The sequence below is a fragment of the Canis lupus genome, unplaced genomic scaffold, assembly GCF_011100685.1.
Source record: "Canis lupus familiaris isolate Mischka breed German Shepherd unplaced genomic scaffold, alternate assembly UU_Cfam_GSD_1.0 chrUn_S33H192, whole genome shotgun sequence".
In the NCBI taxonomy this organism is placed as follows: Eukaryota; Metazoa; Chordata; class Mammalia; order Carnivora; family Canidae; genus Canis; species Canis lupus.
Genome location: NW_023331266.1, coordinates 17,253 through 44,501, shown reverse-complemented (window position 1 = coordinate 44,501; position 27,249 = coordinate 17,253). Strand labels below are relative to the sequence as shown.

The window sequence follows — 27,249 nt, the reverse complement described above, 5'->3', positions numbered from 1 at the left end:
AACATCTTCATGCTCCTGTATCCTACTGGAAAGCAAAACAAAGCCCACCACTACTACCAACAGAACTTTACTAATGTGGTGGGGAATAGGGCGGGCTTACCTTCCCAAGACAAGTATGAGGGAGATGCTCAGTGGATGTTTATGGAATTAAAATTGTTAATCGGCTCCCCAAAGAACACCTGGTCACTGACTTCATAAACACTCAATCTTGAAGATACTGGTCCTCAGACTGACTTAGCATTTCTACCATCTCTGGGGTGTGTGGAATTAGGGTCACCATTTTGAGATTCTTTTTTTTAAAGATTTTATTTATTAATTCATGAGAGACAAAGAGAGGCAGAGACACAGGCAGAGGGAGAAGCAGGCTCCATGCAGGGAGCCTGAGGTGGGACTCCATCCCAGGACCCCAGGATCAGAACCTGAGCCAAAGGCAGATGCTCAACCACTGACCCACCAAGGTGCCCCACCATTTTGAGATTCTTAAACATGAAAACAAAACAGAAGGATTCTCTTCCCTTTTAGAACTCCCTTTCCATTTCCAAGTTGTTTTCACTGTTCCTGATTTCACCTGCACCAAAATGTGGATGGTAGAAAGTGCAGTGACACCAGCCCTAGGGACCTGCATCGCTGAGGGATGCCTCTGGCAGGAAGAAACTCCAGAGAACTCCTGTGGTTTACTGTCGAACCATTTCATATGTCAGTGTCAGGATCAATTCAATGCTGTCTCTTAAGTGTTCATGACCTTATAAGATAAAAAAAAGAGTCTGGATTGGTTATTTTATATGGTTATATATATTATATATAGTAGTAGTAGGTGATGTGAAATTTTTTCTTTCCATGTAAAAAAATTCTGTATCATGTGATTTCTCTTCCTCCTCCTTTTTCTTTAAAAAAGAGCATGTTTTGCATTTTCACTCAAGAGATTTCATAATAAAAGAATTGAAACAAAAATTATTTAAAACCCCCAATATTAGTGTTCTCTTACGACTGTAGGTGAGATGGGCAATAAACTGTTAGTAGTATGTTAGCAAATGCATTATTTATAATATTAGTTGCTGAATATCCATTGGTTTGAGTGAATTAAAAATTACAGAAGAGACAATAGTATATACAGAGAGCTTACTCCACCAGGCACTCTTCAAAGATCTTTATGTGAATTATCCCATTTTATTTTCTCTACCATCCCATGCAGAAGGTATTTATACTTGGGGAAGATAAAGTAGAGAGAAGAAATGTGATATAAACAGAGCTTTGAAAAGCACCCATCTATAAGGCACTGCCCTCTCTTACTGCTGGGAACTCTGCAAGCAGGGAGGCAGTCAGGATAGACCCAGTGGTTGCAGAGCTGGCTCAGTGCTTATAGCCACTCTGTTATAGTTCCCTGAGCATATGCCGAATTCTAAGCAGACTCTACAACTCTGAAAAGAAGTATCCTGATTGCCTTTAACACTCGGAGAGATTAATAGGACCATAATCAATTTCTGATGTTTCTTATAAACCTAGTTCATGTCCCACTATTTTTTTTTTTTTTTTTTTTTTTTTTTTTTTTTTTTTTTTTTTTTTTTTTTTTTTTTTAGTACAATAGCAAGAAACTTCTGTGGTCATCCTGGATGGCAGAGGAAGGTGTGGCATATGGCAGTGGAGTCATGTTTGAAAGTTGCATTTTGTCTGCCCAGTGTTCTTAATTTTGGCAATCTGAACAACAGACTTGTGGCACACTTGAAACCATCTACCTCCATTTCAAAACTGGCTCTTCAAGTTCTCAGAACCTCTTATCAGACTGAAATTAAGCCAAGGTTAAAAGTGCTGTGTCTTTGTGCTGTCCTGCCCCCGCTGCTCAAGAACTCTTACTTAGCACACTGCATTACTAAACAGTTTCTGGCCTTTCTTGTGGAGGCTGCTTGTGTCTGAGATCATCTTTTTTTAGCATCGTTTTTTTTTTTTTTTTTCTCTTTACTCTGATTATGACCACAATCTTCAAATGAAAGGAAGGCTGTCCTCAAACATGTTAAGAAATACATACTTCTTTTTTGTTTACGTTTTATATTAATGTTTGCATGCAGTATGAACATTATTATGTATAATGAATATTATAAATGTACAATCTATTAAAATTCAAGTATGTAAATGAACCATGATCATCAAGTAGGTGACATAGAGCATCAGGAGAATCATTTGGTACATGCTGCTTATGTTTGTGTTTTTAAAATACAAACGAAAAACTTTCATGTTAAATGCCTGAGCATTTATTTTTTTTTAAATTGTGGTTTATCCATGATTCATGTAATTCTCTTAGGTCCTCTTTAAAGAAGGAAGTACAGAGAAATCTAAAGTGGGGCATGTCAATTAGCTTTGTCAGTATAACAAATCATACTGTTATTTGTCACAGGAGGATTCAATGAGGTCATTCATATAAAGCTTCTACCACAGTATGTGGCAGAAAGTAAGTACTGGGTATTTCTTCTGCTTGGCTCACCTGAATTCAGTCACACAGGTTAGTGGTGGGTGACCTGGGAGCTGCCTTTGTCTCCCTGGGGTTCTCATCCTCCAGGATGCTAGCCTAAGCTTCCATGTAGTGGTTTCAGTATTCCCAGCAGTAAGAGAGGGCAAGCCCCAGTATGCTGTGTTTTTCAAGCCTCTGTTTGCATCATGATTTCTATTGTTTTCTTGGTCAAAGCAAGTCTTACAGCCAAGCCCAGATTCAAAGGATGGAGAAGTTGACACAACTTCCTGCTTAGAGGTACAGCTAGAATTTGTGGACCTTTTTGTGCAGTTGAGTATAGTCTGCCTCTGGCAAAGTGTATTCACATTTCTCCTATGCTTCCCCCCCATCCTAGGATTCCCAGAAGTCTCATTATGGCATCAGCTTCTAAGTCCAGAGGCTTATCCATGATCTACATCACATCTGGACACTTCTGGGACTTCTCAGATACACCTCTTTGAATGTGGATACTCTTGATCCTGAGACAATAAAGTAAAAAAAAAAAAAAATTAGTTACCTCCCCATACACACCCAACAAATAATGACAAAATATAGGGAAAGTATAACCAAAAGACATAATCCATTAAAACAAAAACTAAAACACATTAACAGGGTACAAATAACCATCACAGTTCCATGGCAGTTCTATCTAGGTCCATGTTGCTAGGTACTCCACTCCTGGGCCAGGGGGTGATTGGTTAGGGCCCAGTTATGCATCTCAGGACTAGTTCACTGGTACCTATTTCTCCAATGCTCTTGGCTCCATCTTCTGAAACGTTCCTCTTTTCCTGTATGAAGTGGCTTATTTCTGCTTCTAAATAGCTTCTTTAGCCCACTTCCTGCTCCTAGAAAAGCAGGCACACAGAGGCCTCTCTTCCTCTGAATAATTTCTGTCTTGATTTTGTCCTCATCAGGAAAACTTTCTTTAAAACCTTGTGGATTCTTAAGAATCCCATAGAGTCCCTGCCCCTAAAACTCACATCCACATTTCTTTTTCCCAAGACAGATTTCTCTCTCTCTCTCTCTCTACTTTGGGCGGAGTGTCACGCTGCTGTGAGAGAGCCCCTTCAGGCATCTCAGAGCCCCTTTTATCCAGCTGAGAAGGTCGATGAGGCATCACATTAAATTTCACAAAGGTCTTTACTCTGAGGCCACTTTTTCCTATAAAAATCTTTCCTTTCATTATGCTGAGTGAAATAAGTCAATCGGAGAAGGACAAACATTATATGGTCTCATTCATTTGGGGAGTATAAAAAATAATGAAAGGGAATAAAGGGGAAAGGAGAAAAAATGAGTGGGAAATATCAGAAAGGGAGACAACATGAGAGACTTCTAACTCTGGGAAATGAACTAGGGGTGGTAGAAAGGGAGGTGGGTGGGGGGTGGGAGTGACTGGGTGACGGGCACTGAGAGGGGCACTTGATGAGATGAGCACTGGGTATTATTCTATATGTTGGCAAATTGAACACCAATAAAAAATAAATTTATAAAAAAATATTTCCTTTCAACTGAAGAGACTGAAGGCAAACGGTTTTATTTTCCAATCTTGTGAATACTGGCTCTATAAAATGCTTATAAATTAGATCATGTTTTAGCACATCTGTCTCTTGCAGAACCTTATATGCAGCTAGAGGCACTCAACAAACACTTTCAAGCCTTCTGCCTGGAGACCTTTGCAGCTGGAGCCAGCATTCACTGTGTGCATTTTCAATTTTCTGTGCTGCTACAAATACTGCCTTGCTGCTACATAATACGTGTTGCCTTTCCCCCAACTGCTGCATGGTTTTCTCATCACCTTCCCTACCTCCACTAACATTTTGAATGCCATGTTCCCAATTTTTGCTAATAGCTACCTCCCTGCTTTCACCTGCTGTCTGGTCCCAAAGCCATTGATGAATGTTTTAGGTTTTTGTTATGGCAGCGTGCTACTTGTAGTCACTAATTTCTGTACCAGTTAGTTTTTGCTGTGTTGTACTGCAGCTCCCTGTGGCGAGCCCTCTTGCACAGTGCCTTATGAGACTTGCTTGCATCATCATATTTGCTGATGTCCCATTGACCAAAGCAAGTCCATTGACCACAGTCAAATTCAAGAAGTTCAGGAATAGTCATATATACCTCTTGATTGAAAAAACTGAAAAGAATGTGTAGTGAATTTTTGTTTCAACTTTCCCCAAAAGAGTATGTACAAATTTGGAGAGAAAGAGTGAGGGCACTTGGGAGGTCAGGTCAAGAAAACAGGATGTGAATTGATGGTCATCACATCATGGAAATTAACAATTTGATGCTTTCATAGTTCAGAGACTATGTGGTACTAAAATAGTAAAATTAATAGCAATTATTTATTGAGGTTCCTTTATTGAAGTTCCAATATATGCCAGGCTTTTGAAAATGCTTTACATATTTTAAAATCTTTTTGCTATAAATGGAAACATCTTTCATAAGAGTTTCCCCCTTATTAATAGCCATCTCTTCACCATTATTTGTAGGTTACTTAAATACAATGAGCTTCTCTTTCTTCATCTTTAAAATTAAGGCATATAGGTACAAGAGAATCACTCAAGTCTTTTTCTGCTTCTCTGATTTTACTTAACATAATTATTGGGTTGATTGAAAAGGGAACACAATAAATAGCTTCCCCTTTACTCATCTGATTTCCATACCAATTGAAATAGGAAAAAGCAGTCAGAGGCCAAAGTGTTTGTTACCTTTGTTACCAATAAAGACAAGGTTGGAGGAAGTGGCTTCATTGAAGGGGGACTGTGCTTTATGTCTCTGAACCTAGAATTAGATGGACTTGCCCTCTCCAGCAGCAGACATCTCCACTTGCACCCAGGAGCAGAGCAGAGGAGAACACGGGTTCTTGGTGGCAAACCAACTTTCAAAAAGAAGAGGGAAAAAGAGGCTGGGCTGCCACAAGTAATTTCTCTTTCCAGATTCACCAGTCAGATAAGCAACTCTATGTCCTTTGGCAGGAGGAAGTGGAGAGAGATGTCTATAGGGAGGGAAATGTCAGAGTGGTGACAAATATTTGTTCTTAACAACACTTACATCATATACCCTGAACTCTCCTCACAGCTTCAACGTCGGATTGAGTGGACAGAACATGAACATAGGATCTGGACAGATGTAGGCTACATCCCAGCCTTCTCACTTGCTAATGAGATGGCTTGGATAAGGAACTTAACTTTTCCAGGATCCAGTTATTAGTTAATTGAAAATTTTGTTACCCTCCTCACATAGTTATTGTGAGATTGTTGACGGATTGTCTGTCAGTTGTCTGGCACGGACTGGCTGGTATTGGACACTCAGTTTGTCACTGACATTTGTTTTTCCTTCCTTGCTTTACTTCATAGGTTTGATTCCAGAGGGTTGCTGACCTACATGTGGCTTTCCAGTATTAAATGTTTGGCTTTTATATAATTTCTTTTTTTAAGATTTTATTTATTTATTCATGATAGAGCGAGAGAGAGAGAGGCAGAGACACAGGCAGAGAGAGAAACAGGCTCCCCGCCGGGAGCCCAATGCGGCACTCGATCCTGGGACCCCAAGATCACGCCCTGGGCCAAAGGCAGGCGCTAAACTGCTGAGCCACCCAGGGATCCCCATGTAATTTCTTACCTAATTTCTGTTACCAATGTAAAGGGAATGAGAGGAATATCCGTAGCAGTAGCAGTATATAACCTTAGTTATAAGGTAAGCTTTGACATTTTAACCCTGAGGCAAGAGAAACATTTGAAAACAAATGCAAGTGTACCACATGGTTCAGTGATGTTAATAATGACAAACTGAGTCACCAATAAATTGTATCCAAAGTCCCCTCTTTGAAGAAGAAAAGTACATCAGTGCATTTTATTTTTTATTTTATTTTATTATTTTTTTTAATTTATTTTTTTATTGGTGTTCAATTTACTAACATACAGAATAACCCCCAGTGCCCGTCACGCATTCACTCCCACTCCCCACCCTTCTCCCCTTCTACCACCCCTAGTTCGTTTCCCAGAGTTAGCAGTCTTTACATTCTGTCTCCCTTTCTGATATTTCCCACACATTTCTTCTCCCTTCCCTTATATTCCCTTTCACTATTATTTATATTCCCCAAATGAATGAGAACATATAATGTTTGTCCTTCTCCGACTGACTTACTTCACTCAGCATAATACCCTTCAGTTCCATCCACGTTGAAGCAAATGGTGGGTATTTGTCGTTTCTAATGGCTGAGTAAGTGCATTTTAGAAGAGGATTTCCAACAAAAATGAATGAACACCTCTCATCCTCTCATATTTGAAGGGAGAAGACTCACTTAAGTAAAGGTCATTTACAGGGAAAAACCTGCATTGATGATGTTGGGTAACAGATTTTTCTGCAATCATGTACAAATTATCAGCTAGAAATAATAATTTGTTTCCTTGAAGAACTGAAGAGGAGTAAGCAGCCAACAGGATGAGAATCAGTGACTCACAAGACTTTGTCTCAGCGAAAGAGGAAGAGGAAAAAAAATCTAAAAATTCTGTGGGATGGTCCTCAGCTGCTATTATGAGTTGGGAAAGAAAAGGCCATTAATGATTCTTGAAAACTCTACTGATTTCCTTTTTTTAAACAAAATACCCTGTGGAATATTTATAAAATATGAAAGTTTAATCAAAGACATATTGGACTAAACATTTATTCCCCACAATGTTTTCTTTCTACATTGGATTCCTTCTGTATTTTGCTTCACATTCCAGGGCCAAAGCCAAATCAGATGTGGAATACAGTAAGTGGTTCTTGTTTGTAAATACTCATACAGATAAGAGTGGAAAAACTTGTATAGACAATTCAAACCTTGACCCTGGAATTCTATTACCTTTACTCTTTCCCTTACCAACCTCATTCATTAGCCTTTCTTCTGTTATCACTTCCATGCTCCTGGCTGTAAAATTTCTATTCCCAAGATCAGTGCTAGGTTATTTCAACAGTTGAGTCAGTCTTAACTACAGTAAATCTTTGTTATAAGAGAATTATCTATGACTGTTAATTCTGTGGACTTTTGGCAAATTGCGATGAGTTACTCTTGTCTGATAGGGTAACAGAGGCTCTAATAATGAAAGCTTTGCAATGTTGGGGAAATTCTGATGTGAGGAAGTTTATGACAAAGAAGGTAATGGTTCTGATGTTGCAAAAGTTTCCATGAGTTCATTCAGATCTAAGTTTTTAGATGCTAATAATTGTTGCACATATAAAACCTTGATTGGGGAACAGTATGGTCTGAATGCTTGGGTCCTTCAAAATTCACATGTTGAAATCCTAACCCCCAACAGGTCTTTGGAAGGCAGTTAAGTCATGAGGGTGGGGTGCTCATGAATGGGAGTAGTACCCTTATGAAAGATGCCCCGGAGAACTTGCTTGTTCTTACTGCATTATGAGCACACAGAGAGGAGACAGCCATTTATGAACCAGGAAGCTGGCCACTATCAGATGCAGAACCTAACCATGCTGGCACCCTGATCTCAGATTTCCAGCCTCCAGAGTTATGAGAAATAAATTTCTGTTGTTTATAAGCCACCCTGTTTGTGGTATGTTATAGCACCTCAAATGCACTAAGACAGGGAATAGTTTGCTAGAAGATTAAAGATTTCTTCCCCCCCCCTTTTTGTTTTTTCAAATTTTGGTTTAAATTCTAGTTATTTAGTAGCTACAGTGCAATAATGGTTTCAGGAGTAGAATTTAGCAATTCATTGCTAACATGCAATACCCAGTGCTCATCAGAACATGTGCCTTCCTTAATATCCATCACCCATCTAGCCTATCCCCCACACACCTCCCTCCATCAGCCCTCAGTTTGTTCTCTATCTTTAAGAGTCTTTTATGCTTTGTTTTCCTCCCCCCGCCATCTTCATCTGTTTTATTTCTTAAATTCCACATCTGAGTGAAATCATATGGTATTTGTCTTTCTCTGATTGACTTATTTTGCTTAGCACATAATACACTCTAGGTCCATCCACATTGTTGCAAATGGCAAGATTTAATTCTTGATGGCTGAGTAATATTCCATTTTATAATGGTATGTAATATATATTACATAAATATAATAATGGAGTATGTCACAGGAAGAGTAAAGATTTCAAAGCCTTTATCAGGGAATCACTGGAAAAAGAATCTAATGTAGCTTTATGGTTTACAGATGGGCTCAAGTCAGTTTTTCTGGATTCAGGCCTCAGCTCCACATTTATTAAGTGTGTGACATTAGGTAAGTTGCTTAATTCATTAGGCTTCAAATTTCCTCTCCTGTAAAACAGGGATGACAATAGGGCCTCATAGGGACTGCACAGTTCTTAGCACTGTGTTGGATGCTCTACAAGTACTGATATAGCTGATCAATGTAAGCTCTAGAGCAGAATGTATAGGCTGATGAGTAGAGGAGTAGCTACTTTGATTTACAGTGCATATCTGCAGGATGCATCTGAAAGCATATTGCTGCAAGTAAAGTTCCTACTTCCTACTGCCCACTGGCTGTTTACTGGCCATGCATATGGGATTGCCTTCTCTTCAAACACTGGCTGAAAAATCTGATTGAGGGAACTGAAAAGTGAAAGTTTCAGGAAGCATCAAATGAATAGAGTGACTAAAAAGTGGAGGCTATCTGCTCTTTTAGATTAGATTCCCCGAAAAATGCTTTGGAAAAACTTCTGGTTTTGCTTTAGCGAAGAGGGGGAAAAGAAATATTTCTAGCCTCAGACTTGTATAATTATAATTCATCTCTACTAACACTCCTCAGACTCTCAGATTGTGCCTTGAGTGAACCGCAAGAAATTAAACAATTAAATGTGTTCTTGCCAGTGCACTTTGGATTCGATACAACTTTTTTTAAAATTAACTTTAGAACAGTAAGAAGATAAATCTTTTTAGGAACTCTTTCTATTTTAGCCTATAATTTTCAGAAGCTCAGAGAAGGATTTTTACCTCTTCGATGTGTCATTTTTTAAATCAAGAAACAGGGCAGAATGCCAGGTTTTACTCATTTGACTGAAATTATTATTTGTGGATCTGAATCAACCCGTTTGTGAAAGTACACTTGTTGTGTTCCTATGCTGTGTCCTGGAAGGTAACTAACTGCTAACTTACCATGACATAGGACCTATGGGACTTCCTGGCCCCTATGAGACTCTCCTGGCAGGAGAGTCAAGAAGGGAGTACTCAGGGTGACCACACAGGGCTGTGCAGACTGTGCCCAGTACAAGGGTTCACTCGCCACGAAGATGAGAGCGACTGGAAGCCCATCCCATACCCAGTTCTCCAGATGGAGATGCTGTGCCCTGATGCAGGGCCGCATCACTCAGAGAAAGGGGCACCCTTCTAGCATTCACAAGAATGTCATATGGACCCTACACAATGGCTCTTAAGGTTCCATATGGACCAGTGGTGGGCCTAGACATAAAGACACATTCTGATTTGTAATCATCATTTTATGTTTACAAGACTTAAAGTATTGCCGTAGAATCAGGACATAGGAGATACAGATTATACAATCAGAAAATGAGAATATGGACACTTCATTATTGAAGTAAGGGAGTCAAAAGTCCTCATTTGGAGCATCTATTATGGGGCTGGATCTTTTTAGTTTCATTAATGGCTGATGACTTTATACAAAGCCTATATGTGTGTGTGTGTGTGTCTCTCTCTAAATGTGTTTTCTTAGTTCCCATTGAAGCAAGAATCCTAAACTTTCTGAACTCAAGTAAAGAAGAATAAAGTTTCTTTCTTTTTTTTTTTTTTAAGATTTTATTTATTTATTTATTCATGAGAGACAGAGAAAGAGAGAGGCAGAAACACAGGCAGAGGGAGAAGCAGGCTCCATGCAGGGAGCCCGACATGGGATTTGATCCCAGGTCTCCAGGATCATGCCGTGGGCTGAAGGCAGCGCTAAACCACTGAGCCACCCAGGCTGCCCAGGAATAAAGTTTCTAAAACATTTCTTTGTCATAAATACAGAAAGGGAGGTCCTTCCGTGCTTTTGGATTTGTTCACCTCCTGTAATCTACAAGTTGATCTTTGTAATAAACCTCACATGGTTGACACATTTCCCTGCATTGAATTGTGTATCCCCACATCTGAAGCTTCTCACTACTTGTAAAAATACTTTAACATATTGCTGTGAAACAAAGGAAGTTTTTGTTTTCTGGGAGTAGGTAAAATTTGCTTAATGTATGTATTGCTTAGGGACCCCTGGGTGGCTCAGTGGTTGAGCGGCTGCCTTTGGCTCAGGTTGTGATCCCGGGGTCCTGGGATTGAGTCCCACATTGGGCCCCACAGGGAGCCTGCTTCTCCCTCTGCCTATGTCTCTGCCTCTCTCTGTGTGTCTCTCATGAATAAAATAAATAAAATCTTTCTAAAAATGTATGTATTGCTTAGTGTATAATAATACATAGATTATATAAAGACCTCCTTTTAAATTCTCTCTTTAAAGACCTTATCTCCAAATAAGGTCTTGCATTCTTAGGTGTTGAGGTTAGAGCTTCAATATATGAATTTGGGTGGGTGATACAATTTAGCCTATAACAATGTATGAGCATTTTTGTTCTTGTTTCTCTTAGAGTAAGTAAGCATGAAGTTTCTCTTTTACAGTCAGAGATATGACCATGTGTTCTGTTTACAGCTAGTTCCCTTAGAAGCACAGAAGAGCTTTCGTGGTTGTTCTTTGTAGCCCCGGGCATATGGGTTATTTATGTATTCAGACCCCCACTCATTGACCTTCTGAGTATGTGCAAACCTGACTTCTGAATCTTTCTTATCCTGTCTTTCTGAATCTTTTCCTATCAAGTTTGCTCATGAAGACTGCCCCCCAACCTGAGGACTTTTATAAGTTGTCCACAATTGCATTATGTTTATAAATAAGAAGCTGTCATGATAGTTATCTATAGCATGGGTCACAAGTTTGAGTGTACAGTGGAATCACCTGAAGATCATCCTAGAAGTACTGAGTCAAAAACTCTAGGGACCCAAGCATCTTTAGTGTTTGCAGCTCTCCAGAAGATTCTATGGCCTCCTAAAGTCTGGGAACCTCTGAGCTACCATCAGTTCTCTGTTCCTATTTTTCTTTGTACATAAACTAATTGCTCAATGAAAGAAGGTTTATGCAATTTTCCCTTTCTTCCTTGTGGGACCTTGTTCTCAGGACAGATGATATGCATGCCTGAAAAAAAAATTAAAAGCCACAAGATTTCTGGTAGTTGGTCATAAAATTTAGTTTGAATTTTTCATCTTATGTAACTCAAAGCAGGATTTACTTTAGCAACTTTATGAATATAATTTACTAAAATGTATTAGATTATTCTTTACCATACTGAGACAGGATGGTCAATAGAATTGTTTAATTTTTCCTTCTCATTTATTGTAGTTTCCTTCTTAGTATTTCACAGTATAAAATCAAGCTACTGGAGGTATAGGTTAATTTGATGTTCTTTTGGTGCCTACTTCTGTATTTTGGTATAACTACAGCAAGGAATACATTTTAACCTTTTGAGGCGAGATTCTTAGAAATAAGCAGCTTCTTGGTTGACTTTTTTTCCTCTATTTTTTATATTTATATTTTATTTTTAAATTTTTTCCCCAAATTTTAATTTAAATTCCAGTCAGTTAACATAAAGTGTAATTAGTTTCAGATGTAGAATTTAGTGAGTCATCACTTACATATAACACCCAGTGCTCATCACAAGTGCCCTCCTTAATACCCATGACCCTCTTAACCCACCCTGCCACCCACCAACAACTCTCTGTTTGTTCTCTATAGTTAAGTGTCTGTTTCCTGGGGGTGCCTGGTGGCTCATTGTGTTGAGTGTCTGACTCTTGATTTCGGATCAAGTCACGATCTCAGGGTCCTGGGATTGAGTCCTGCATTGAGCCCTGTGTCAAGCTTCCTGCTCAGTGGGGACTCTGCTTCTCCCTCTCCCTGTGCTCCTCTCCCCTGCATGCCCTCTCTCTGTCTCACACACATAAATAAATAAAATCCTAAAAAATGATTCTTTATATATTTTGGATACTAACCCTTTATCAGATATGTCATTTGCAAATACCTTCTCCCATTCGATAGGTTGCCTTTTAGTTTTGTTGATTGCTTCCTTCTCGGTGCAGAAGCTTTTTATTTTGATCAAGTCCCTGTAGTTTATTTTTGCTTTTGTTTCCCTTGCCCTGGGAGACATATGTAGTAAGAAGTTGCTGTGGCCCATGTCAGAGAGTTTACTGCCTGGGTTCTCCTCTAGATTTTGATGGTTTCCTGTTTGACTGGCTTTCTGTTGTAGTTTTCTGAATGCTCCCTGGCAACCAGGAGACCTCTGGGTCAGTGGACCTACTAATCTGGGTTGGGCTGGGTCAGGCAAGGTTGGTAGGAAGGCAAGGTAAAGGCCACCTTCTTGTTTATACCTCCATAGAGAATCTTCACTTCCCTACACTGTTCCTTTCACTCCCCTTACCTGATTATGGACTTGAGCCTTCAAATGAGCTTAGGCCTGCACTTGATTTAGGATCCATGCCTTTATGGTTTTCAGGTCTTGAGAAGGAATAACTATTTCTGAACATCTTCCAAGGCCATCTTCTGTGTGATTGAAGTGTGTTTTTCTCCTGATATTATAAATGAGATGATTCCCCCATGGCTTTTTCATGGCTTTAGGAGTGCAACCCAGAGCATGGGACCTGTCTAGGACTAGTGAGAGACCAACAAATGGGTTCCTAATGTTGTGGTGTGTGGTGCTTTACCTTAACCACCCGTTACCTTGTAGTGCCTCCTAAGTCTTGGTCAAGAAGCAAGGATAACACCTGTTCTTACCTTGTTCTCAAAATGTATACATTCTCTGTACTATTTACCTGATGTGTAGTAGAATATATTGGATACTAACCTAACCAGATAGATACAGCTCAACTCCATACCAGCTAACTAATGTATTTTGTCCACGTCACATAAGGCATTAAGACATATGCATTGCAATCAGTTGCATGTCTTAAAGAAGGATGTTAAGGGTTTAGTCCTTTAAGCGAATAACATTTATAGCTTTGTGAGATTTTATTTAATTATAAAATCTACATGGGCATCATAAAAATTTTGGAAAATACATAAAAGCACAAGGAAGTAATTAAAACCATTTATAATTCCACAATTCAAAGAAAACAACTATTAACATTTTGATGTATATTATTCAAGTCTTTGTTTCAGCATGTATGTGTAGTACCGCTACATGTTCTCTTTTCCTTACCTAGCTTTTCTACCTAAGATGGTATTTATACTTTCCTACCATTCGGTAGCCTTCTAAACTGTGATGATTTAGCAGCCAGTACCTCATTTTTTTACATTTAAAGCATTTCTGAATTTCTGTAAAAACAGCATGACTATGGAACTATTTACAGCAATGGGCTTCACACACATTTGCATATATATTTTAGAATAAATGTACATGGGGCAAAACAAATACACATTTTAAAAATACACGTTGCTCACCTCCCCTCCAGGAAGATTCTATCAATTTGCTGTCCTACCAGCATTTTTTCAGAGTTCTCAGAATCCTCACCAATTTTAAACAGTATTGTTATTTTTTAAATCCTGGCAATTTGGTAGGAGGAAAAATTGCAGTGGTTAAATTTGCATTTCCTTGTTTAATAGTGAAATCCTTCATGACTCTCTTTTATATATTTATTGAAGAAGTTTAGTGTAGTGGCTAAGTAGGGCTGCTCTGGGGCCCAAGTGTTCACTTCCTGACAACCATGGGTAAATTCTTTAATCTCCCTCTGCTCACGTACCAGCTCTGATAATGACAATACTTACTTCATGGAGTCTGTATGAAGATTAAAGAGGATATCACATGACAAGTGCCTAGAAAGCAGTTGGTATTACAGTAAGTACCTGATATGTATCAGCTACTCCTCTAGCATTTAGCTTTCTTCAGATATGAATTGGCTTTTCATTGTCTTTGGGCAAGTGGTTTTGTTTAGTTTTGTTTTGGCAGGAGGTTTTGGTATATTAATTAAGTCTGTTAACCCATTGCCTGCCTATGTTGCAGTTTCCCCCAATTTGTGGTTTGCCTTTAGATTTTGTTCAAAGTGACAACATTTTTGGGCATCAGGAAATTCAGGCTGGGGAATGGCATAGTTGTCATCCAGCCTGGATCTTTTTTTCTGCCGCTCTGTCTTGCCTCTAGGAGAGTCACTTCCTTATCATTGAGAGGTTCTGGTATTGATTCTTGTCACCAGAGCAGAAATGGCATTTTAAGCAGGATGTTAAAAATCATCATCTTGAATAAAACCTCTGCTTAATTTATGTAAATAATGATCATAGCAGATGAGAGGCCATGGTTAATATTTCACCACTTGCCATTTATCACTAAATCCAACTTGTCAGCATTTCATGGTGAAATAAAATTAATTACTTCAACTTGAGAGAAGCTTTAAATTTGAGATTAAGATCCCTCATAGATTGAGTATCCGTTAAGTGCTACTATATTTTCCTTCTTTCCTACAAATTATGTAGTAGAAAGAGAATCTTTCTAGCCACAAAATCTTGTGCGTAAGGGGAAAATGTTCATTATTTTGGCATATATACATGCTACTAAAAATGAAAGTTTTTCACTTCCCTGGAAAAAATGTGGACATAGAAAATATTATTTTACTTCATATGTAGAGACAAATTAGAACCACCCTGATCGGGGGATCCCTGGGTGGCTCAGGGTTTAGCGCCTGCCTTCAGCCCAGGGTGTGATCCTGGAGTCCCGGGATTGAATCCCACGTCGGGCATCCTTGCATGGAACCTGTTCCTCTGTCTGTGTCTCTGCCTCTCTCTGTGTCTCTCATGAATAAATAAATAAAATCTTAAAAAAGAAAAGAAAAGAAAAGAAAAGAACCATCCTGATGAAAACATGGGAATTCTATATTGCAGATAACACCTGAATGTGTACACAGATGCACAATTCCACTATAAAAGTAGTATCTGTGTTCATCGGTGTGTACATCTGATCCAGGTCCAGCTTATACTCCTCCAGTTTATACTCCTCCCTGATTGCTGAGTCTCAACTACCGTCTAGTTCTTGGCTGTCTGATCAGAGAAGAACCAAGAGCCCAGCTCCTTCCTCTGTCACCTCATCCCCTAACACTGCTATCTTTCTCAGCCTTCTGTGAGGACCAGACTTTGGCAAGGCCTCCGTAACATCCGCTGTGGTGGAGGCCGCCACAGCTCCAGGGTGACCTCTGCACCCACAGAGGCTTAGGTGCCCTTATGTCTGGTTTCAGAGAAGCACCAGGTCACGATGGGCATAGGACTTGGTTTCCCCAGTGGCTGCCCTGAGGATGTGGAATACACAACCTGAAAGTGTACCGAGGTTTTAATGTCCATTGGATGAAATTTGACAAGACAGGAGACAGGAAGGAACCAATAAATAAATAACTCCCTTTTTCTCATCCTTGTGGACTATTCCAGGTCTTTCTGGTGACTTCTTGTGAGACTAAGCAACTGTTGTCTTGTGACGCTGAAGCCTGCTTAGTACTTGTCTCAATTCTTTCCCACCTCACTACCCTTTTCTGCCTCACCTTGGTGGCCCTGGGATTATATCACTAGTAATAATATGTTGGCCCATAAAATTTGCTTCAGACTCTTTCTTGGGAACTGAGGTTAGGCAGCATCTGAGAGCCTTCATATGCGTTTAAATGAATATTGTATATTTAAGTAAGGTGTTTAGCATTCAGATGTGAATAAAATACCAACATGTGCATAACAACAACAACAAAAGTACAACTATTGTTACGGTGTGATGGTTAAATGGAGTGTGTTCTGTTACTGCTACTAGGGTTATGTGTAATTGAAATTTTCCAGGGGTGCTTGGGTGGCTCAGTCGGTTAAGTGTTTGCCTTCGGGTCAGGTCATAATCTCAGGGTTCTGGAATTGAGCCTTGCGTCAGGCTCCCTGCTCAGCCGGGAGTCCGCTTATCCCTCTCCCTCTGCTGCTCCCTGTACTTGTGCTTTCTTTCTCTCTCTCTGTCAAATAAATAAATAATATCTTTAAAAAATTTTTTTCTATTAAAAATTTTTCTTAAGTAGTTAATGCTTTTTGCCACTAGGGACCTTGGGAAAAACTGAACGCCTTTCATTTCTGACTCTTCATCTGGTTCTGCTATGTGATTGCTGCCTAGATGGGTATGTTTCTGCTCACTTCTCCTACTTATTAAAATCACATTAAACACTTAACTACTTTATATCTCTTTCACTTTTAATATCTTCCGTCAGAATATATTTTCAGATTTCCCCCCACCCCCAAAACAGGCACTCAAACTGAAGTCTGTATCACTGATAATGAACAGAAGAGCAAGGAAATTTCAACGTCCAAATATTATACTTCCTCATTAGATTTTTGTCTTTATTTCATTGTTTAACTTCAAGCATGTTTTACTTGTATAACCTTTTTGAGAGAAAGAATTTTTAAACCATGATTGATATATATGGTAACTGTTTTAAGAACTGTGACACTGCATGGGACCGGGCATGCTCACCAGTTGCGGCAATAGACAAAACAAAACAAAAACACAGCAGTTAGAGCTGGCCCACACAGTCTTGTCCTCGTTTAAAAATATCCTTCCAAAAATTGTCTTCTCCTTTTTCCTTTTAACGTGCCTCTTTTGATTTGCGACTATTGCAAAGCATAAAGCAAGAAAGAGTGACTGGTTCCTGATGCAATCTGAAATTTTACATTGCTGATGGAGTGCCGGGCGCCTGTAACAATGAGCTGCAGATGCCTTATGGGCTGTGAAGTACAATTGTGTTCACGCCCCTGGGTCACGTTAGCCCTTTTCTCGTAAGCAAAATGTCCTAGAATTGTTGCCTGCACCCAAGAACAAAGACTCGGGGGCAGCCCTGGTGGCGCAGCGGTTTAGCGCCGCCTTCAGCCCGGGGTGTGGTCCTGGAGGCCCAGGATTGAGTCCCACGTGGGGCTCCCTGCATGGAGCCTGCTTCTCCCTCTGCCTCTGTCTCTGCCCCTCTCTCTCTGTGTCTCTCATGAATAAATAAATAAAATCCTAAAAAAAAAAAAAAAAAAAGAACAAAGACTCGGGAGCGCGTGCACAGGTTTCTCTATTTTACGCCGCAGCGCCCGCCACCCCGCAGTTGGCTCCCGGAGGCGTCTAACCAGGTCTCTCCTTGCAGGCACGATGAAGGACCGGCTGGCCGAGATGCTGGAGCTGACCAAGAGCTATGACCAGCAGTTCCCAGCCAGGGACGCGGAGTTCGACCCGCCCCACGAGGACGTCGTGTTCGAGACGGACCACATCCTGGAGTCCTTGTACCGAGACATCCAGGACCTCCAGGAGGAAAACCAGCAGCTGATGACCGACGTGAAGCGGCTGGGAAAGCAGAACACCCGCTTCCTCACGTCCATTCGGCGCCTCAGCAGCATCAAGCACGACACCAGCTCCATTGCCAAGGACATCAAGGCCCGCAGCGAGAACATCCACCGCAAGCTGCGCGCCCTGAAGGCGCGGGGCGAGGAGGCCGAGGAGGTGCACGGCGCCCACTCGGCGGTGGCGCGCATCTCGCGGGCGCAGTACAACGCGCTCACGCGCACCTTCCAGCACGCCATGCAGGGCTACAACCAGGCCGAGGTGAAGCAGCGCGACAACTGCAAGATCCGCATCCAGCGCCAGCTGGAGATCATGGGCAAGGACGTCTCGGACGACCAGATCGAGGACATGATCGAGCAGGGCAAGTGGGACGTGTTCTCCGAGAATTTGCTGGCCGACGTGAAGGGGGCGCGGGCGGCCCTCAACGAGATCGAGAGCCGCCACCGCGAGCTGCTGCGCCTGGAGAGCCGCATCCAGGAGGTGCGCAAGCTCTTCGTGCAGATGGCGGTGCTGGTGGAGGAGCAGGCCGACACCTTGAACGTCATCGAGCTCAACGTGCAGAAGACCCTCGACTACACCGGCCAGGCCAAGGTGCAGGTGCGCAAGGCCGTGCAGTACACGAGGAAGAACCCCTGCCGGACCCTCTGCTGCTTCTGCTGCCCCTGCCTCAACTAGCTGGTGGGCCCCCGCCGCCGCACCCCGCCGCACCCCACCCCACCCCACCCCACCCCACCCCTGACGGGAGTGGCCGGGAAGCGCACCGGGGAGGATTTGGGGGACCTCTGCACAGGGGCGAGCTGCCCCAGAAGTCTAGGGCCTTCTATCCTTAGAGCAAGAAGCATTTTGAGGTGCGAGAATTCCAACCCAGCTTGTGTTGGGGAAGGTGGCGGATGCCAATCCGGTGTCTCTTCAGTGAGGACAGACACCTGCCGGAGTTGTGCGAGGTCATATGGCACGCGGCACCCTGAGGCTGTAAGCTTGCTGTAGGCTAGATGCCCAAGGCTTGCTTCCTAACAAAACTCTAGGAGGAAGTCGGTTCTGTATTGGCGGATAGTATGAACGCATTATCAAGACTTAAATTCATTTACTTTATCCTGAAAGTCCCTTGGTTCTGTTCAAGTTCACATGACATTGATCTTGGGAGAAAACCGTACCTCTTCCATGTCTGATTCTTCATCTGGCTTGTCCTGTGAGCTTCCTGCCTAGAGGTATACCTTTTATCTGCTCACCTCCCCTACTTACTAAAATCACATTTAACAAACTCATTATTTCCTTATATCTTTCACTTTTAGTATCTCCCATCACAGTATATTTTGGATTTTTTCCAAATACTTTTAAGCACTGAGTTTTGAGCAACCATTCAAATTGAAGTATATTGTCAGCCATGTTTTGTATATTTTTCATAAATGTAATACAAATGCACATAATTATATAAATGTAAAGGACTAATATTAACACATGTACATAATGACCAATTGGTTTGACTGGACTTTTGTAACTATGGTCTATAAATATTAACAGCAACACTTTTTTACTGATCATTGGTGTTGGTTTGCTTGTTTTGAGTTTATCTCACTCCCATCTCCATAGTCACGGTTCTATTTTGAACCATTCTGTGTTGGTTATGGTGATAGAGACAGATGTTAAAGGCTAAAATGCATAAAGAACTGGAGATAATAAAATAGCATTCTTGGAAATACTACTTTTGTTTTACTGTGGGACCATTCCTTTCATGTACTGAAATGGAGTAATTTAAAATAAAATAATCATGTTTTTCAATTCAGCCTAATAAACATTACATTATAATATCCCCTTTGTGTATTTATATCTTGACCATTTAAACCTTAATTTGCTTTTTCAGTTATTAATCTTAAAAATTCTTCTACTAGCTGCATGAGACTGCAATATCTGGATGGAACTCTGAATAGAAGGGGAAAAAATGAAAAAGAATTCACTTGTGGGTGTCCTGCTTTCTCTCCTGAGTTAGTTACAGTAGTTCACAAATCATCAGGTTTTAGAGATTTGGTTTTGTTTGCAAACTTTGTGACGCCCTTACCCACAATTACCGTATTTCCTGTCTTCCTTCTGAGTCAACTGTTAACCATTTTCAGTCATTATTTACTGAATGAGCAAGTTTACTCAGCAAAGTTCTTGAGTCCTTCAAACAGTGAGATTTTAAAAGGAGTGGAAAGAAGAGCATGTGGACTCTTTGAAACTCACTGATGAACCTGTTTGTGGCCATGAAAATCTAGCCTTGCACCTAATTTTAATTTCATGGTTAAATATGAGAATTATGGAAGCCAAGTTCCACCTGGCTCCTCTCAGATTTCTCCCAATTTCTTTCTCAGCTAACCCGATGGATATGTTTCACTTTTAACCAAATTCCTTTACCCTAAAAAGAAAAAGTCTTCACACAGCTCCATTGTTAGGTCTTTCATTGTACAGAAGTGATATTGTGAATATAGACCACGAGCTAGTTTCCCTGAGAGAGAAGAGTTCATGAATTTGACGTCTTTAAACCCATAGAGCATTTTCTTTGCCTAGAACCAGTTATAAAAGTAAACGAGTTTGCACACTCTGTGTATTTTTTAATTTTCCACATTTCACATTGGACAATTAAGTAAAGACAACTTTAATTTAGTAAGAGACTAGTGAACTGCTGCCTGTGACAAGGTAAGAATTTTTCTTCCTGCTTTTTAGTAACTCTCTAGAGTGTTGCATAGTAGTTAAGAGCACCAATTCATGACCTCTGTTCAGTTTAAATCCTGACTCTGCCACATACTAGCTGCATGATTTGGGCACAGTACTTAACCTGTTTGTGCCTCAATTTCCTTATCTGTAAAATCGACATAATAAGGCCTACTTCATCTAGTTGCTGTAAGAAGTAAAGGCCACCTGTGTTTATTATTATTATTACATAGCTTTTTGATAGACTGAGCTGTTACTTAGTAAGTTCATAGTTATTAACTTCTGAGGAAAAACAAATGCTTATTTTTCTGCTGATAGTCTTTAATAAAATGGAATAAAGAAACCAAGACCTATCTTCTTTGAATTTTAGGGCTTATTTTTCTACAACAACAACAACAACAACAACAAACATTTTCACTGTGGCATTTCTATTCTTTTTATATCCAAACATGTTCTGAAAAAGTATTAGATTTTCCGCTGTTAAACAGGAAGCAGCTGTTCTGTTCAATTTGGCAAGTATTTTCCTCTGATCTTCCCAAGCTGTGAGTCAGAAAGTCCCAGAAAGTGTTCAGTTTGGAGACCAGGTCACAGCAGACTAAAGGGAAGGGATCAGTTGGCTTTTCCCACATCCTGCCCTGTTTCCCTGAGGCCCTTCCTGGCTCTGACTGCCATGCCAGACAGTGTGTGAAATGCTGGCTTTTCTCTTTGGAAAGCGTACTCCAGTGCCACCAAGAGGTGCTATAGAGTTGGCTTTACAAGCCCACGATGCTCTCTTGGCAAACTCTGAAAGTTGACCTTGGGCAAGAAGAAAATTTTGTGGCAAAGCTACTAATTTCATCCACTAATATCAGTTAATGTACAGAATGGAAGAACCAGTCATGAAGAACAATAGATCCTTCAGGGGCTAGAGGTGGAAATCCATTTTCTAATGCTATTTTGACATATGCAGTGACTCTTTCTAACTAGCTAAATGCCAAACCTTACAGTCACGGCCACAGATTATATGCAGTGACAACTCCAGAAATATCAGAAACAAGAGAGATGCTCACCTAGGATCCATCAGTATCCAGGATGGAATGAGTTCAAATTTTTAAAAAGCTGATCAATAATTCACAAGTGCTTAAACTGTGACATCATAGGAGTAAGTTTATGGCCTTTCAAGATAACATCTTCCAAAGAAAACAGTGTTCTTGCACCTGTGTTTCAGATTTATTTAAAAACAGTCCCAGTGCTTTACAATTGAATGTCACATGCACATATTTTTCAGGCTCTACGATATAAATTCCTATCTTGACAAGAAACTACTGAAGATTGTGTATGGCTTAAAAATAATAAAATATGGTAACTGTAGTCTTGGATTTTATGTATAAATCCCACCATTCTATTTTCCACCATCAGACATATTTCCACTCCTGTCTGAAATACACAAGGTATAGAGCATGCAGTTCACTCATTTGTAATCAGGATGATAGTCTGAAACATCCAATTGCAATAGAAATAACAGTTGACTTGCTTTTGATAGCCAGAATTGAAAATCCTTGCAATTAATAAATTGGGGCTATTAGAAACAAAATTAATAGGATCTAGAATGCAACCTCACCATCATTAAATATTGAGCATCTTTATTACCAACATGTGTTATAGGGGAAGGATGAGATGGCCTTGTATACTGGAAGCTTTTGTTTTGAAGATTATATATATATACTGGTAAGAAAGAAAGCTTTCTGACCTGATGATCTGGGTGAGACTCCATAGGATGCTTTTAAACCAGTGATACCCGAAAAACTAAGAAGTTAGAAACAACTCCCCAACACTATAATTTTCTAATTCTTTTTTTCTTTTTTTAAGTAGGCTCCACGCTGGGCGTGGATACAGGGCTTGAACTCACAACCATGTGATCAAGACCTGAGCTGAGATCAAGAGTCGGACACTTAACCGACTGAGCAACCCACACAGGTGCCCCTCTAATTCTTGATATTTATTTTGAAAGTATTTTTATACCCCCATTTTAATTATAAGCATCATTTAGCCACTTCTTGACCTCTTCCATTTTTCCTGATCTATACCTATCTCTACATATTCAGGGTCTTACTTACAGCCCCTCTTTAGACATATCCTTCCCTCTGTATCCAGGTATCCCATAATATTCTGTAGTAGATACAAATAACAGAGCATGAACATTAATATCTGTCTCCTTATCTCTCTGTTTTCAGATGGGCCCAGCTATTTGCATGTACTTCGATTTGCTTCCCAAACAGAGAAGCTCTCAGAGCCATTTCACAGGAACACACATGCAATGCATTTGTTTTGAAATTTCTATGTCAGGATCTTTACACTTTGTAAGTGTGGTCTCCAGTTATGCTCCCCCTCCCCTTTCCTGTTACCTCCTGCAGATCTTGTATTCACACCTGGGGATTTGTTCTAAGCCACCATAAATCTGTTATGGACTGAGGCAGGGAAAGAAGAAGGAATGAGTCAATATCCACACCTATCAAAGCTCACTGGCTGCGGCGTAGTGCCTGTTTTCTGAGTGTTCTTGCAGATGGATGGTGCCTCACAGCTGTTCTATACTCATCCCCTCTCTGCTTCTTTGTTTTGTTTACTGCGTGTGTGGATTTTACACCTTCCCACCCGATGGTCTTGTTTCTGTTTGTTTGCTTGCTCTGATTCTGCAACCTGACTGCTGTCCATCTGCAAGTTTTTCTGGCTGTTTTTTTCACCCTGATCTTCCACTTCTGTACACTGCTGGCACTACCCTCAATCTGACCACACTTCGCTCAAAAGTCATCCCATCTCACAACAGGTAGACAATGAAACCCACTGGTGTAACACCTGTCAGTTTAGAGGGTGCTTTGATCTCATTTCCCACCCCCCCCATGGTAATCCTGTGAAGTAGTATTACTGTTTCATTTTTTCTAAGAGGTGGGAACTGAGAATGCAGTCCTCTAATAGTTGACAAAGTTATGTATTTGTGAGTCTGTTTCTTACTCTCATATTGCTAAGCTTCTCTCTGCACATTCACACTGTCATCAATCTAGAAGCATAAATTTCATGAAGGGAATATGCATTTTCCTTGACTGATCTCTGTAACATTAGCAAAACCAGCTCTTCCCTTGGCTTCTGGCTCTGCATTTTTTTTCTCCTACCTTTAGCTCCCTCTTCTTCATCTCCTTTACAGGTGTCTCTCCCTCTTCCCAGCCTTCATTGTGAAGTCTTCATCCAAGGCCAACTTCCCTGAGCTATTTCTTTCACTCTGAAGTTTTCAGATGCCACCTTTCTAAACGCTAGTGGTTTCCAGATCTGTACCCACAGCCCTGATTTTTCAACTGAGGCTGAAGTCTGTACATCCAACCACCAGCAAACATTTGTAGTTAGATGTCCCACCAGAGCTTCTAACGCTAGGGTCCCTGCCATCTTCCCTGTACCCAGTGCCTCCTGCTCATCCTATCCTGCAGGTGACACCATCCATCACTTTCTACCCCACAGACCAAACCGGCACCCTGCTGCAGCCCCTGTCTCTGTCCCACTTTGCCTCCCCTGGAATTCACATACTTCTCTTACACACATGGCCACCTGCCCAGGCCAGACAATCGTCCCTTCCTGCCTCAGTTACTTTAGGAGCTTCTAACTAGTCTCTGGTTTCTAGTTTTGCCGCCTTAATTCAATTTCTATATTACAGTCATAGCGCTTTTTCTTTTTCTTTCTTCTTTCTTTCTTTCTTTTCTTTCTTTCTTTCTTTCTTTCTTTCTTTCTTTTCTTTCTTTCGTTATTCTTTCTTTCTTTCCTTTTCTTTCTTCTTTCTTTCTTCTTTCTTTTGTCATTACTATGCTATGCTGGGATTATTTTTTAATTGTGGTAAAGTATATATAGCGTAATATTTACCCTTTTAAATCATTTTAAAGTATCCAATTCAGTAGTATGAAGTTGTTGTTGTGCCCCCAATCTCCAGAACTCTCCTCATCGGGCAAAATTGAAACTTTGTACCCATTACACAACATGTCCCCATTGCCCCCTCCTCTCAGCCCCTGGCAACAACCCTTCTATCTTCTGTCTCCATGAGTCGACTACTCTATGTGCCTCATGTAAGTGGAGTCATATAGTATCTGTCCTTTTGTGACTGGATAATTTCCCTTAGCGTAATGTCCTCAAGGTTCATCCATGTTGTAACCTGTGTCAGAACTTTTTTCCTTTTTATGGCTGAATAATACTCCCTTGGATATGTGGCTGCATTTTGTTTCTTCATTCACCAGTTCGTGTCCTTAGTCGGCTTAGCTTCTGACGGTTGCCCCTTGCTGTTGGCCTAAGGATTCCAGCCCCACCAGCTTCTTCAGCCTCACCCCTCCCACTGTTGGTCCCATCCACATTCTTCTCCAGCTCTTGCCATCCCTGTGGGCTGTTCCTCTACCTGGACAACTTCCCAGGATTTGTCTCCTGTGTTAGTGCAGGTGCTCTGAGAAGCCTGATTCCAGGAAGGGATGAAACATGCAAAACTTCTGTTCAGGGAGAAGTGTTAGAGAGAAATGGAGAGAAAATCACGCCTGCCTTCGGGTCCCTGCAGCGCTGCATTGTGGAGGGCGGCCAGGGCCTGGGTAGAAATGCATGGCTTCCAGCACCCAGCCCTCAGCTGCGCTGGTGCATCTGTGCAGTGCATTCCTCCAGCCAGTTTGCCCTTCTCTTCACCCAGCTACCTGTGCTTCCTCTGCTAGGCTGCATTTTGATTTTTAAGGGCAGACAATAGCACCTTAATTATTCTTTGATCTTAGTGTGTTGTATGGTATCTTTGGCTTCATAGTATTCAAATATTTGTGGTCTAAATGCAGAAACAGAAATATTCAGTCTGCTTTCTGTTATGGATGACTTTGTGTATACCTTTAAAAAATGTATTGGGGCTCAGTTGGTTGAGTGGTGGACTCTGTTTCTACTCAGGTCATGATCTCAGGGTCCTGGGATCAAGCCCTGAGTCAGGCTCCATGCTCAGCCGGAAGTCTGCTTGAGGATTTTTTTCTCTCCCTCTGCCCCTCCCCCACTCACGCTAGCTCTCGCTCTCTCTCTCTCAAATAAATAAATATTTTAAAAAATGTTTTTAGGGGATCCCTGGGTGGCTCAGCGGTTTGGCGCCTGCCTTTGGCTCAGGACGCGATCCTGGAGTCCTGGGATTGAGTCCCGCATCAGGCTCCTGGCATGGAGCCTGCTTCTCCCTCTGCCTGTGTCTCTGCCTCTCTTTCTGTATATATCTATCGTGAATAAATAGATAAAATCTTTTAAAAAATGTTTTTAAATAAAAATGTGTTTATTTTACGGCATAAAGCCCAATATCAAGTCTCCCTGCCCAGTGGAGGGTCTGCACAGGTGCTGGGCCCCCGGTGGGGGGTGGGGTGGGCAATGTCCTGGGAGTAGGGATAGAACTTGGCCAAAGGCGAGAGATAAGATTGGAAAAAAAACTGCATTAGGAAGAAACAGCTTCTCCAAGAGAATGGTCAATCTGAAAGGGCTGTGCAGAGAGACAATGAAGGTCTGAGTCACTGAGCAAAGCCAGCAGAACCAGGGGCAAACCCCCAGACAGGAATCAATGTTTCCAGGCAGAGTTTTATTAAAGGTACAGACTCCAGTTGGATGCAAAGAAACTTGTAAAACTACATTTCATTGGGAGGGAATTATTTTCTTTTTATTCTTCCAGCCATAGAAAACAAAGATTATTTTTTAAATTGGGGGACAAAATGTATCGGTTTGAGTTTCAACTATACACATACCTCTCTTTCTGCGGCATCTAGTAGGGTAATTGCTGTGACATACCTAGTTCCTGGCTCCTAGGCATGAAAGGCTGTTTCAGGGTGATGGCTTTGGACATCAGTCCTGAACTGTCCTCAATCCCTGAGGTCTCTCTATGTCTGAGGATGCCCTGAGAGGCCTCCATCCATTCTCCCAAGTATTTTAGGAAACATATACATACAGACCGCCTAGGGGCCGATAGTGCTTATTCAGTACAAAAATGTTCAACTGCACGTGTTCCATGAGAGAAATAAGAGCAAGGCCACTCCTTTCCCTGCAAGAGTTGAAGACCAAGGAAAGACTGCAATGACCCTAAACTGCCCTTCCTTTTATCTGTAGCTCTGCCCCCACTGAAGTGGGCCTGGCACATGTAATGCTGCAGGCCCAAGGTGCCTTCCAGCTGACGGCAGCTGGTGCTCCAGCTCTTTCTAAACACAGTTGGGGACCAAATCATGAAGAGAATCTCCAGGGGTAGACAGGATATACAAGGAATGTCACCCCCAGATAAAAAAGAAATTATTTACCCTTCTGTGACACAGGCAGGAATTCCTCTTGCAGCTAGGAATGTTTAACTAGTTCATTCTTTTGCCCTGCCCTGTGGCTTGCCCTGGTCTAATGCGCCCTTAAAGGGGCCGACCTGAGGCAGCACGACTTGTCTTCATAATCTACATCCCTATTTTGTAATGGGGTTCATGGAAGAAACCTGTCAAACCAGAAATGCTACTAAGTGGCAAGATGTTAAAACATGTACTCACCTAGGAGAAAGTAAAGCTGTCTGGGAAATGGAAGAAAGTGCCTGCTCTTTTAATGTGATAACTCATCATCAAGGGAGCTTCTGGGGCTTGGCACCCCGTGTTGGCTATTATCAATATTTGAAGTAACTCTGCAACAAGTTCACATTTCCAAAAAGTTAAATTAGCAAAAGTTGCCTTTCTTCATGTTGCTAAGTTTCAGTGCTAAAACGGACCA

The 27,249-nt window shown here is 41.1% G+C and overlaps 1 protein-coding gene and 1 long non-coding RNA gene across 4 annotated transcripts; both read left to right on the top strand.

The window, feature by feature from the left end:
• The first annotated feature begins 2,090 nt into the window (after positions 1–2,090).
• LOC119879138 lies at positions 2,091–3,160 on the top strand. Its single transcript, XR_005387349.1, has 3 exons — positions 2,091–2,443; positions 2,678–2,740; positions 2,838–3,160. It is a non-coding gene; the product is annotated as an uncharacterized LOC119879138 (long non-coding RNA).
• A 10,915-nt stretch (positions 3,161–14,075) lies between these two features.
• Positions 14,076–19,633, top strand: LOC119879140 (syntaxin-11-like). 3 transcript variants are annotated; one of them, XM_038589574.1, is made up of 3 exons: positions 14,076–14,340; positions 16,552–16,627; positions 17,630–19,633. In XM_038589574.1, the coding sequence occupies exons 2-3, from the start codon at positions 16,624–16,626 to the stop codon at positions 18,496–18,498; spliced, it is 873 nt and encodes a 290-aa protein (XP_038445502.1). In that variant the 5' UTR covers positions 14,076–14,340; positions 16,552–16,623; the 3' UTR covers positions 18,499–19,633. The 3 variants fall into 3 exon arrangements, with proteins under 3 accessions (XP_038445502.1, XP_038445504.1, XP_038445503.1); XM_038589576.1 differs by lacking the exon at positions 16,552–16,627 and having other exon boundaries at positions 14,079–14,340; XM_038589575.1 differs by lacking the exon at positions 14,076–14,340 and having other exon boundaries at positions 16,535–16,627.
• The last annotated feature ends 7,616 nt before the right edge of the window (positions 19,634–27,249 follow it).